This window comes from Cupressus sempervirens, chromosome 9 (assembly GCF_028749045.1).
Source record: "Cupressus sempervirens isolate cs-2001-9-10 chromosome 9, ASM2874904v1, whole genome shotgun sequence".
In the NCBI taxonomy this organism is placed as follows: Eukaryota; Viridiplantae; Streptophyta; class Pinopsida; order Cupressales; family Cupressaceae; genus Cupressus; species Cupressus sempervirens.
The window spans coordinates 122,049,853-122,064,266 of record NC_143126.1 but is presented as its reverse complement, the minus strand read 5'-3'; the positions used below and the strand labels follow the sequence as shown (position 1 = coordinate 122,064,266).

The following is a 14,414-nucleotide window of genomic DNA, read 5'->3' as shown; positions in this document are numbered from 1 at the left end:
GCACGCTGTCCAAAAGATGTGCTCATAGCTAGCCTCTACCAAAGCACCTGCAACTTGTAAACTTTCACATTGCTTTCAATTACCTGGACACATTATCATGACCCACTAATTCTATGGAATCAACGAGAATCCTAACAATGAACTTTGTGTCTTTTACTTCTCGTTTATAGTCAACTTCCCTAAGAAACATTGACCCATTGGGGTACACAACAATTACATTGATTATTGGAGAGTTTTTACAATCTTTCCATCCATTATTATGTAAAACATGACATAAAATTATAAATGAAACTAAATTAATTAAATTTTAAAATTTGCCTTAAATAATTCCAATCTCAAGAACATTTTGAAATTGCTTGTGACAAATGTTGGTTTGTTCACAAACATTTGAATCTCCACACCCTCGTGTTTGTTTCACTCATTCTATTTGGGCATCAATTGCTTGCAAATCCAAATTGAGTGAGTGGATGGTGCACGTTGTCCAAGAGATGTTATCATAGCTAGCCTATACCAAAGCACCTGCAACTAGTAAACTTTCACATTACTTTTAATTACCTGAACACATTATCATGACCCACTAATTCTATGGAATCAATGAGAATCCTAAAATGAACTCTGTATCTTTTACTTCTCTTTCATAGTCAACTGTCCTAAGAAACATTGACCCCTTGGGGGACACAACAATTACATTGATTATTGGACAGTTTTTGCAATCTTTCCATCCATTATAAGTGATTGACATACCTATTTGAACTCTAGAATCTCTAATTGGTTTTAGTTGGGTCTCTACATTTTCTCTCTCTTTATGTAATGAGGTTGTTCGTACCTTTTCAAATCCTAGACCTGTATAACTAGAAGGTGCATCATATATTGTTGTCACCTCTCTCCACCAAGGTTGTCTCACTAAGCTGAATTGACAACCATTCGCATAGAGGCAAAGTGTAATTTTTTTATCAATAGTGTCTCTTGCCTCATTTTGAAATGCCTTATTTAATAGACCTCTCTTGGGGTGATGGTTTGTGGTTTGTCTATATCTTCATCTTCCCTAGAAGGCATAGTCAAGAAGGGATATCTAGAGGCTGGTTGAGAGGGTGGTGTTATTGTTTTTTGCTTCCTAGGACTATGACCACTTTGTTTTCCTTTTGCAACCAATTTGTCTGCATCTTATTGTTCTTTTATGAATGTTGCTTCCTCACACATTAATGAGTTTACTGCTAGGGCCAAAAAAGGAAGTTCGACTCAGCACTAAGAGCTTCTATATTGTGTGTTGCAAAAATTACATTTCCAAATAATCCCACCACCTTTGGAAACTGAGAAGTTCTTGTAGTGTGTCTCACTAAAGGAAACCCTTTATCAGTTTAATTTTTTCGATATCCCTCCCTACTCACTAAGCTTTGAACTACTGATTGTTGTAATCTATTAAAAAAATGGAAAAAGATATACTTCGAAACTTCTTCAAAATTTTGAAAAAATAAATTAAAACTCATCAAAACTTTGAAACAATCTATCAAAAGACTAAAGAATATGGTTGAAATACATGCCTTGCACACCCAAATCTTCTTTGTGGATGGTATTTGGCACTTCACAATTAATCTCCTTTGAATATAATTACGTGGGTTCAAACTAGGAAGTTGGAGAGAGCAAAATAAGAGAGCAAATGTGAATTGAAATGTGTGGAGGCTTCATATGAGGCCGTTTTAGGGTTACAAAGAAAGAAAAACATTAAAAAAAATGCGTTTTAAAACTTTTTTGAGCCTACTATGTCATTGGTTCTCGCGGGTCCGAGAAAGGACCTTGCACGTATCTACCCTGGACCCCGTGTGAGGCCAGACTCGATTCACTCCCATACCCGGTTCAAGGTTCCAGGTTGTGAACCTGGTAACTCAGGAATTTTGTTAATTTCATTTGAAAACATGGATAGAGTATGCATATATACTTTATATTAATAAGTAAAATGGATAAGCATGCATATGTACATTATAAACCTTAACATATAATAGTTGTGTTCAGTTAAGACATTTATTCACTATTTCAAACATTAATATTAGATTCAAAGTGCTTTCAAAGTTCATTGTTCATATGCATGTAATATTTAAAATTAACAAAGTTATAAAAAAATCCTCTAAGGGCTACATTGCTTTCATATGGTTTTACTTTAAATTATGATATGGAAATACAAAAATTTAAAGTACATTGCTACCCCTTATCTGAATCTCTGAACACTGCTTCAAAATTAGAGTCGTCTGAGTCATTGCCATTGTGACAGTCCACCTCATCCACTGGGATCCCAACCAATCCCTTTTGTGTGTCCTTATGAACTTTGGCCATGTCTTTGAGATCAATGACCAACTCTAAATTGGGAGTCTATAGGCCCTACAAAGTAGAGAATGCAATTTTGAACAACGTATAATAACCTAAACTCAGTTGAATTGATTAGCTGAAACAATCAACAAAGAAGTACAACCTGAATTGGAAGTAGTACAACCCAACTGAAAATAGGAACTTCTTGAGTTGCACTTCAAACACCAAGCAATTACAAATAGTAACCAGCATCATGAAAGGTGCTTGAGAACATATCAAAATCCTTCAAGGATGCTATGAGAAATAGGCACTCTTCTCTGCAACACAACTGTGATTTCTTATTGCAACCATAGTAGCTAGGTAGATGGGTTTTCATCCACAACACCAAAAACTCTAGGAAGGTTATTGTGATTTCAAAAAGCTTCCGAAGAATTTAAGTTCATTGTTGAAGAATAACAATTGCATTTAGAAATCTGCCCTCACAAATGAGTCCACATTCTCATAATTTTTTGGATGGAAAAACTCATGTTTGAAAATAATAATTGCAATATCCTCATGATCGATCTTTATGAAATATATTGATACTTTTCATGTGCAAAGGTCCTATTTTCCCTTGGGCATCCACCTTTGAAGCTCATTAACACCTTTTTTAATGGATATTATACTTAAGCTGCCATTCTTATATTTTTACATTAAAAACTTAAGCGAATGTGGAATTGTACCCAAGCTGTAGTAAGCTTTGAAATGACATTGTAGTCAAACTCTGACCATATCACAATGATATTGAAGGCTTGGGATGATGGTCCAAGCCAATTTGTCGACTTAATAAATTTAAATTGTTGCTCCAAGAAATTTGGTGAGCTCTCCAAATGTTGAAAATCACTTCTAAAAGTGTCATGATGATTCACATTGTAAATTGATCTCAATGCCAAGAACCAAAGTCACTATTCACCAACCTTGAGCACTCCAAAAAAATTGAAGTTCTCTTCAACTTGCCAAAAAGCTTATGGGAAAATTCAGAAGCTGGGGTAATTGCTTAGAAATGGAATTTCTATGAAATGGGGACAGTACACATACACTGCAGTCCTACACCGGAAATGAGACTGGGGACTGGGGGGTTATGGGTGGATGCATCCACATATAATACAAATGATGTAATTATATCTTATTCTCCTGAAGATTCTTTGTGATTGGAAAATGCTGGAGTTTGAAATATGGATAAGATTCTTCGTGATTAGGAAATGTTGAATTTTGAAATATGGATAGTTTATATGAATTACTATGTCAAGGAAATGGAAAAGCCCTTTAATATTCTTACCAGTGTAGATAACAAAAGAGAAGAAATACACTTCATTGTAAGAGTTCCCAGCACACGACTGATTATTTAATGGAGAGGTACCGTCAAATTGCCTCTTGAAATAATTTTTTCATAATGGATCCTTAAAGATTTTACTGAACTCATTTTGCTTGCAATGTAATCTTTCTTAGTTTTAATAACTCAGAATTTCTCAGTGTAGTTTTCTGGGTTCTTGTTTGTCATGTTGATCATAAAAAAATTGTGTTTGTATAGTCTGTGACATTTTGGTGATGAAAAAACACTATTACGTGTTAAAAGATATCAATCTGATCTGATGTGTCACTTTTTTAGTTCCAGTTAGATGTGATCTTTATGTTATGATTCTTTTTATTTCTATTATAGGTTGGAATGCTTGATCCACCAAGAGAGGAGGTGAGGAATGCTATACAAACATGCAGATCTGCTGGAATACGTGTTATTGTTGTTACTGGTGACAATAAGGTAATGTTCCATGGTTTTCTTCTGGCTTCTGTTTTGTCATTGCTAGACTTGTAATGTGCTTTTATAAAAATGATTATTCTAAGTACATTAACTGGATATACCATGGTGCAGTCGACAGCCGAGTCTCTCTGTCATCGAATTGGAGCATTGGATCCATTGGATGACTTAGCTGGACGTTCATATACTGCATCAGAGTTTGAGCAGTTGTCTCCTATACAACGGGCATCAGCTCTACAACGTTTGGTGCTTTTTTCAAGGTTTGAAGATGCAATATTTTGTGTTCAATCATGGTAACACTCGTGTAATCTCAGTACTGAATGATGTTAAGTTTTCGAACCAGAATAGCATCAGATATCTAAGAACACAAATACAGATTGACACAATTATTTACCTTGGGAAAACCCTCCTACTTGAGGGAAAAACCCAGCCACACCCAAACAATAGTTCCTTTATTAAAAACAGGAGATTCAATACAAAGCTTCACAAGCTTATTTGGAAGAATGACTTCTTTAACAATCTGTTGTCTCATAACAAATGCTAGCAGAATATCCTTATCAGATTAGATATCTGCAGCATGTACACTTATCTTTCGAATCACAAAATACACATATATAAAACTGATGATGTAGTAATAACACACAGAATATTATAATGCTCAGAAATGCACATCAAACTATCTTAGACTCACGTAGTCCTTTCACTTGCTCAATGTGGAAATAAGACACCGGATGTTAAATCATTGATCAATGTTCCTCAAGCTGTCTAGGACTGTGAATGTAACATCCCGATTTTCCTGGGTCTAAATTAACATTTAACATACTCAAGCAAACAGTTATTACTTCGTTTCATAGGAAGGCAGTTACATCATTCATGTTCATGTGAATATGATTTACCATTAAAATCAGTTAGACAAATTTTCTTAACTAGAAAATTGAAATACCATTAAATGAAATTACTTCAGAAATTGAAATCACATACCTCAAAAAATTGAGTTTGAATCAACTAGGGATGCTTCTGCAACCATCCGGGTTAGTCCACAAATACACTATAACAATTTCACAAGTCGACTATCATCAAAAAACCACTATCTCAAAATCATATGATGATTACAACTAAATACCATTATAATTTAAATTAGGGCATCACAAATCACTGTACCAATTAGGGCATCAATTACCATCAGTTCATTTAGGACTCCTGAAACTGCTTTACCACTTAGGGCTTTCATGACCACGGATTCAATTTAGGGCATCCGCGATGACGGATTTAATCTAGGGCTTCTGCGACGACAGATTCAGTTAGGGCTTCCATTACCACTGTATCATTTAAGGTTCCAGTTGTCATACAATTAATTAGGGCTTCGGATTTTTTTTTTCCTTCCGATTACTTATTTGTGATAGTAACTCAAGATTAGAATTATACTTATATTCGATATTCATACAAATGAAAACAAATCACAATCTATCTAGGTGTAAAATAATGATAACAGTGATTTAACTCAATTCAATCTTACCTCCTCATAAATAAAAATGATGTACCTGTTTCTGATAAACAATTAAATGCATAACTTATCTCTGTCTGTCTCATGTTCGACATCTTGAGTGAGGTGAATCATTGTCAAGGGCTTAACCACCCAACCTTGGACCACAACATATCCCCACACGATCTCTAACGAGAAAGGCCCTCCCTACCTAGAATTGATAGGGAACATCTTACCATCCACTGGACTTCAAGATATAAACATGCCATACGACTTAGCAGCAGGAGATCACTATAACAGAAATATGCATGAGTTATTAATTTGTTAAAATGGTAAATATTGAATGTCATAATTGATACTGATTCTTACTATTGAGGATTCCTTTCTTACCTCATCACCCATCTTCTTGGCTTCACAGCCGGGTGAGTCCCACATATTCGGGATTCTCAGATTAGACAGCTCCAGCTCCTTATATTCAAGAAGATTACATACAACCATCATTTCATAAAACTATGATTATGTTCTTAAGAGATCTCAAAATGTCAACATTCTTGTATTTCTTTTTGATAGGTTCATCTACACCTCCTCACCATAATCAGGCCATTAGGCCGGTGACTCTTTGGTGCTTGAACAATTAACCTTTACTATTATGTCTTGTACCTTATTTACCTTATTTTGGCTCTTAGCCTAGTGAATTTCCTTGGTACTCTGTTTTGATATTCAATTCAAATTGAAAACAATATTCCATATTGTATATTATCTTTTATCAAGAAAGAAAGTTATTAAAAAGAATCTACAGAGTAATACATATTTGGATATTAGGGTGAAAAACAATCCTATAACTGGATCAATGCTATGGCAGTCGATTTACACCTTCTCCATCTTGATTATTTGATGAAGTTCTCGTTGTTTATAATATTATCTTATAAGAGGATGCTTTTATATCTTGAACAAAGATATAAGATTGGTATACGATCATGGCTAAAAGAGATAAAAATAAAAACATTATTACAATGCAATATCCTTATTTTGTTATTTATTTTCTTGAATCTGAATCAAACCCATATACAGTGTTAAGGAATCTTTGAGTTATTGACATGGAAAGGGAATAAGGAAACATGAATTGTAACACGACACTAAGGGTGTGGTATTTTGTACTCATGTTGCAAAGCCAACAATTAAAATACAAGGTAACACATGATTTGCAGCACGGCTTAAGATAGTGATGCTCTGAATAGACTCAATGATTTTGATGCATGGTTTAGCATGAGTTGTAACCCAAAGTATGATAATGGTATTCTTTACCTATGCTACAGGCTCAGCGATTTAAATGTAAGGAAACAATGTTTGCAACACAACATAATAATGGTATTCTGTATCCATTCCTCAAACTCAACAAATTAAATACAAGGAAAAACAAGATAGGAAGTATTTTGGATTTTAAACTTATTTGTTAGACTACAAAACAGGGTTTTCCATTATATGATTCAGAATCAAATGTATATATCTTTCAATTTCTACTTATCATTCTTGCATTCGAAAGGAACTATTTGTTACCTTGACTTGGAAATGGTATTATAATCTTCTTACTACTGTTGCCACCATGTGAATTTGGAGAACTGAGAACTGATGGAACTTAAGAGTATATATCTAGACTTGGTTTGCTGTTCATCGAACTTTAAAGAAAGTAAAAGACAAGCTGCAACAGGCACCTTATGTGACTCCTCTAATTTGATTGCTTTACATTTGGTTGAATTCCTTGTTTTCCGGTTTGAGATCCATGGCAAGTGTGATAAGGAAAGTCCAGGCGCAAATGAGTTCAATTTCAGAGCTCTGTCATCTTTTGGGTCACCAGCCATAACGGCTTGGAATGCTAAAGGAAAATAGTCGAATGAATGCTACGGTAATGGGAAACAAAGAAATATATAAGAGCCTGACTCTACGGCTTCATCAGTTACAAGAATCCCTTTGAATTCCTAAGATGACCATTAGAATTCCAATTATTAAACTGACTATTGGAAAGAATTGGAAGATTAAAAATTGGAAGATTATAATAATATTATTATTATAATTTGAACATTATTATAATGTACAACTAATAAATTATCGAAAGATAATGGTGCCAAATCATTTTATATTTAAAAGCGCGTAATTAAATATTTATTAAAAATAATATAACAAAGGATAAACTAAAATCTTTTAAGATACATTTTATATTTAAACTCAATTATTTTAATTAAAATTATTAAATAACTCATGCAAGTCCCGCAGATGTATCCTGTTTCAAATTGCTAAGTCCTCTACCTGTCTGCCCAGTGATGGTGATGCGCTACCTAATTCTTTTCTGACAATCGTTCCACCCCTTTGACATGCTTCCTACAAGGAATTTCTCAGTAATTAAATTATTTATTCATAAATAATCATAACAATTAACCTTTCATTTTAATTCCATGAATTCATGATTAACGATCAACTAACATGTCATTTGCACTTGAAATCATAACGACCAACTAACTTACCATTTCGCTAGATTACATCAAATTAAACTGCCAACTGACTTCATGTAAACCTCAATGGCTATATTTCAGGCTAGGTAAAAAATTGGGATATAACAGTGAAGCATGAAGCAAACATGGAAATCTCTCTCTTTGCCATGATAATGGTGTATGTAATGCACTCTTCAATCTCTAATCATTAGCTGATATTGCACAGGATGAAAAATATATGAACAAGGTAGTCAAGGATGCTCCCATATTAATTGCATGTCATGGGAATAAAAAATCAAATTGCCTCGAATGTTACTCCCATAGATTCTCACACAAGCCAATACATCATAAACATTCGACTGCAATTATACCTCAATTTGTATTCCTCCAATGATATAAACCATGCTTTCACTAATAAATTGTCGACTCTAGAATTTCCAGCACTGACAATAAGAAATGGGAATCACACCATCTTTAATATCATTTGCATCATATAAGTTAGAGACTAAATGCAGAGAAGAGAAAATAGGATGAGGTGACAGTTGTAAACAGTTACTAATCACCTCTACGCAACATATCAAATGCGTTCCTAAAGAATGGCATACACTCTGTGTGTATCGAAGAGACATGAAGACCATATAAGAAACACAAAAGATGAGCCGTGGACTATAATATGGCTCCAAAATAGATAGTGCCTCACCTTGGGTTGGCAGTGGCCCTTTGATAGGTAGTGTCTCACTGACGGCTGGTAGCATCTTGTCCTTGACAGGAAATAGCTTACTCTAAGGACCCTCGGCTGGCAATGGCAGCTGAAATACTACCACAACTGTGGCCAACAAGGTGGCAGAGGGATGAGTATATTGTATGACAACAACAAGGATGTTGATATAATGTACACCGTCTGTAGAGAAGGTAGTTTGCAAGGTCCAAACTATACATAGGCAAGCTAGATGAATTGTATGGGGACAATTAAACAATCTCCGTGGTGCTCAGTTTCGTACTTGGCAACACACTTGAAATTGGTTATATGGTGGCAAATGGTACAGGCATGATTCGTATGGTTGTAGTGCAAAGTGGAAGTCATACAGTGGTAGTGCAAAGAGGTAGTCGTATAGTGGTAGTTCAAAGAGGCGATTGTATGGTGACAGTGCAAGGGGTAGATAGTGGCAGCTCAAAGAGGCAGTTGTACGATGGTAGTGCAAGGAGGTAGTCATGCGGGGGTAGTGCAAAGAGGTTGTATGGTGGCAAGTGGCTCGGAGTTGAATCCCATACAGTGCAAGAGTGAGGCTAGAGTTCATACAGTTGTGGCTTTTTCTACTAATTGTCGTACAGTCATAGCAAGTTTAAAGACAACCCTTTGATTTGCACTTCCTCCAATTTTCAAGTTGCTTACACACTTGTTCTTGCACTATCAGAATAGTTGAACTTTTGTTTCTTTATTATATGGATTTTCTATTTTTATCATTTCTTCTTTTCCTGATTTCTTATGTGTGACTTTTTCTTTCTTGTTGTCCTTATTCTCAACTCTCTTTTTCCAAAAAAAATACTTATTGCCATTTATTTTTTGTTTTTTAGATTTTTTAAAATTTAATTTCTTGACTTCGTATCTTACTTTTGACTCTTTTCTTTTCTTGCTTACCTTTAGGTTTTATGACCAGTTTGTAATGGAGTGTCCCAGTGCTTGGCAATTGTTGTAGAATTACTTCTTTGGGTAGTTGGCCTTCATATGACCTTCAACTTTATAAGTTGTATTCCACAATTCGTTTCCATCCTTCATAACTTCTTCCCGTCTCTCATCTCTATCATTCACATCATATCTTTCTAGTGGGCTTGTACAGTCTTGGATTCTTCATCATTGTTGTGGCTGGTATTGTTAGCATAAATGGGTTATTCTTCACTCAGGATGTCTAATTTTCACTCTCAATGTCAATTGCACGGTTATGGGCGTCCATGTAGGAAGATGAAGGTTCCACTTTCATTTTTCTTCGCATTGATGTAGTCTGTCCTTTGATGAATCGCCTTTATTTCAAGGTCATCTACTGGCTAGTCTTCCAATTTACTAATGACTCCTATTACTGTATAATAGTAGGTTTGTACATCTCATTCTTCCCTTGTATTGTAGATTTGTGCTACTACTTCATTGTCATCCCGTGGCAATTTGAGCTCTACCTAAAATGCCTTTCTCAAGCATCCCAAGATGTTTGGTCTATACTTTGTAGGTCTATAATGACAACTCCTCATAAGGCGGCAACGAAGGCCTTAAAGCAATAGTCATGGTCATCTTGGTCATTAGCCTCCTATGTAGTTAGACATGTTTTGCAATGGTAGGCAAGGTCCTCGAATCAATTCCTACTAAATTTAATGAGTTTCTACTTCTTTGAAGCGTATTAATTTGTTTTTGTTTTGCTCGCACCTTGTTTGTTGTTGGCCATAAGTGGGTTAGCGACTTCTCATCCCTGTGGTTCAAACTTTCAACTTTGGCCATGCGTGAGCTATCAACCCCTCCTCATGCATCATTTACGCTTTGATTACCTCCCTTGTACCTGTGCTCCCTTCCATCTAATTATTTTCTCTCAATGTCAATTGCACTGTTATGGGCGTCCGTGTAGGAAGATGAAGGTTCCACTTTCATTTCTCTTCGCATTGATGTAGTCTGTCCTTTGATGAATCACCTTTATTTCAAGGTCATCTACTGGCTAGTTTTCCAATTACTGATGACTCCTTTTAGTGTACAATAGTAGGTTTGTACATCTCATTCTTCCCTTGTATTGTAGATTTGTGCTACTACTTCATTGTCATCCCTTAGCAATTTGAGCTCCACCTAAAATGCCCTTCTCAAGCATCCCAAGGCGTTCGATCTATTCATTGTAGGCCTGTGTACCGATCAATGACAACTCCTCATAAGGTGGCAAGGAAGGCCTTCAACCAATATTCATGGTCATCTTGGTCATTAGCCTCCTATGTACTTACACATGTTTTGCAATGGCAGGCAAGGTCCTCGAATCAATTCCTACTAAATTTAAGGAGTTTCTACTTCTTCGAAGTGTATTAATTTGTTTTTGTTTTGCTCGCACCTTGTCTGTTGTTGGCCATAAGTGGGTCAGCAACTTCTTCGCATCCCTGTGGTTCAAACTTTCAACTTTGGCCGTGCGTGAGCTATCAACCCCTCCTCATGCATCATTCACGCTTTGATTACCTCCATCATACCTGTGCTCCCTTCCATGTAATTATTTGGCTTTGGTCTTGCCATTCTCTACTCTTTTGATATAACTAGATTTTCAACATCTTGCAAGATATTTTAAAATAATTATGTTACCTCTCATTCAAGGTTTATTTCCTTGTCATCCTAGGAGTGAACTAATGGTTTAGTTGGTATAGAGTCACACTCCAAGCTCTCCTCATTTGTCACCTTGCGTACTAAAGGAATGCTCGCATGGTCAACAAAGTCCTCCTCTGCTTTGTTAGGGAGTGGTAAATCTCTTGTGATTTGTTCCAATGCTTGCTTTGTAGGTTGTATTCTACTTTCATGCGCTATTGGCCTTTAGCTTCTCCAGACTGACACTCAGGCTCTTACTTTGTTAGAGACTTAGAGATTTTTCAACTAGTTCTTTCAGCTATCATTACCTCTCACTTTTCTCTTGGATTCACCAAGAACATACTCAAAATTCTACTTCCCTCTCTACTTTTTTCTCTTGTAGTATGTCGTGTTTTGTCCTTATTTGGTAGAAGAAGCATTAATTATTTGAGTTGTCAAAGGTACGATGACTACTTTTGTCGTGCTCGTCCTCGCTTTGGTTCCTCCTTTTTGTACTATTGCAATATCTGTTGTTGATGTTGTTCCTATTTCCTTTCTATGTGTTGTTAGTCTACTTCAACCAAGTTCCTTGCCAACAACCTTGGGATGCTTTTGAGAAGATCATAGACCATTGGTCGCACCAAGAGTTTGTCATGTACCATGTGTTAATGAAACACTTTCTTGTGGGCTTTCCTTTTCATGTATTGGTTGACTAAAACTTCTTGTGCTTGTACCAGGTCTTGTGCCAATTGATCTTTCCTTCTAACTTCATCTTCTTGTACATTACTGTTAGTTATGAGCACTTGTTCGAATGATCGACTCATTACTTTGCCCCCATGCCTTTTGTTCATCTAAATCTCTAGTCTCAAACAAGGAATGATGTTAAAATGTTTACTCCCTATGGGTGGTGTATTGCTTGATATAAGTAAACATAAATATTCAATGGAACATAAATAACAAGATGCAATCAACTTTGGCTAAAAGATAATTCTTGTCATATCATTATGTGTGTATACAATCAACTACAACATTACTTGTTTCAACCCGAATACAAATGGTGCTTGACACTTGGTTAAGTTTTCCAACTGGAAGCAACTAACACCCCTTTGGAAGAAATGTTTTATTTTACTTCCAAGTTTAACTAACAAAAGTATTATTTAGTTACTAATGGCCTATTTGTTGTCAACAAGGTTGCCTTCCGTCAGCTATGCCATGTCAGATTCTCCTATCCATATGTATGTGCCTTCACAAGTATTTGGCATAGATGAGTACTTAGTGAAGATATCTGCTCACATGCACCGAAGCTCCCGAGGATGTAAAATTATGATGATTATATAAGTTTCATTTTTTTAATTAAAACTTTTTAATCATATATCTTTAATGTTCTAAGTTGGGGACATTACAGAATACTATCTCGGCTTCCTAGTGCAAGTTTTGAATCAGACCCGAGGCAAAGGTTATCAAGGAATTAATCGAACAAGAGATTAAAAAGATATAATTTACAATATATTTATGGGGAGCAGATTTGAAGGTGAGAAACAGCAGATTAAATAAGAGCTCATCATCCAATAAGGGACAGTCACTGATAGAGAGGACAAACTAATAACTGAAATTTGTCACATCAGCCATTATCTCATCATCATTTCATAAGATAAAATCTGATTAGCAGTTAGAAGAACAGTATATACACATACAATGATAGCAATATCATTACATTGGTTAATGTTTAAGAAACAAACTTCACAGCAACATATCAATAAGGGTTATATACTACAGATCAGAATACCATTCTTATATCATTAACATAAACTTGAAGCTCTATAGAAAAGTGGTGATTATGATTGCAATTCTGTATTGATATGTGTAGAATATTATGCGTGTGAGATCTCTTGTATAATGCTACCCTACCTCAAGGCTTTATTTTACTTCTGCATATATTGGATATCAGGGCATCTTGGCCTATGAAATCTTTTGTGTGATTTCTTTTCCACATTATTATATGTGTTGATCTTATGAAGTTGTACCAAATCAGTATGTCTAAAAGTCACTCCATACTATATTCTCCAAAAGAATATTTTTAATATTTATATTCTAGGCGGTGATTTTAGGGCAGTTAGTTTGTTAAATAATCTACAAACAAGTAAGCTTTTATAGAGTAGTAAAATGGTACCCTTTAAGGCTGACCAAGTTATTGAGTGAGAATTCTTCCTGCTTTTCTTTGCTAGTATAATGTTCTCTTTTGCCAAAGCTTTCTAGAGCATGACACAATCAGTTATTTTGAATCTTGTTAGATGTGAGTAATAAACTGTAGTGTTTTTTCCGAAAGATATAAATGCGACTAACAAACTAGTAATTTGCATGTCTAATGTAATGATGTCTGGCAAGTGCTCTGATCCAATTTGGAGGATTTTCTTATTGCTTTCTGCTCTCATAGAGCTGTGTTTGAAGTTTCACTCCATCGGAGAGAGTCAGTTGTGGTCCAATATATGTGCTTTCCTTCTGGATTGCATTATTGAAATGTATTGAATTCTTTTGACTGTGGTTTATCAATTTGTAGTACAATGAAGTTTGAGCCTAAGTTATTATGATATTGTTGGTTGAATGTTAATGTTGCATTATGCCTTGCATTTTTAGGGTTGAACCTGCTCATAAAAGGATGCTTGTTGAAGCGCTACAACATCAAAATGAAGTGGTAGGTCCCATGCATTGATGTTTGGTAGGTCCTTGTTTTTAGTGTGAAATGATTTTTTTTCATCGACTTTAAATGCATTTTATTTTATTTTTGAAGCTACTTGTTCTATAATGCATAATTGTGTTTTTACAATTTTGGCAAGTGTATTCATTTGTACTATAGCTAGTCGTCATGCCTCAGATCATTGTTACTTTGATCAAAGAAAAGTGAAAGATACAACATACACACAAAAGTTCTCTTATCAAAAGAAATCAATTACAGTTTGCAAGCTGCAAACCAATTTTTGCCTGTGTATACTCTACTGATAATGGCCATGAAAACAGAAATGAAAAAATTCTGGTGGGAAATGAAAACAGAAATTA

General features: G+C 35.3%; 1 protein-coding gene across 4 annotated transcripts in view; it reads left to right on the top strand.

Annotated features, from left to right (window-relative positions):
* ECA3 (endoplasmic reticulum-type calcium-transporting ATPase 3) overlaps positions 1-14,414 on the top strand; it is a 344,449-nt gene that overhangs the window by 236,825 nt on the left and 93,210 nt on the right. For all 4 annotated transcript variants that reach the window (XR_016355913.1, XR_016355911.1, XR_016355912.1 and 1 more), the window contains exons 21-23: positions 4,001-4,099; positions 4,211-4,356; positions 13,995-14,052. Coding sequence is in view for 1 of the 4 variants with exons in the window: in XM_089799217.1 (XP_089655343.1) it covers positions 4,001-4,099; positions 4,211-4,356; positions 13,995-14,052 (303 nt within the window). In the remaining 3 variants the exon portion in view is untranslated. The remainder of the gene's footprint in view (positions 1-4,000; positions 4,100-4,210; positions 4,357-13,994; positions 14,053-14,414) is intronic.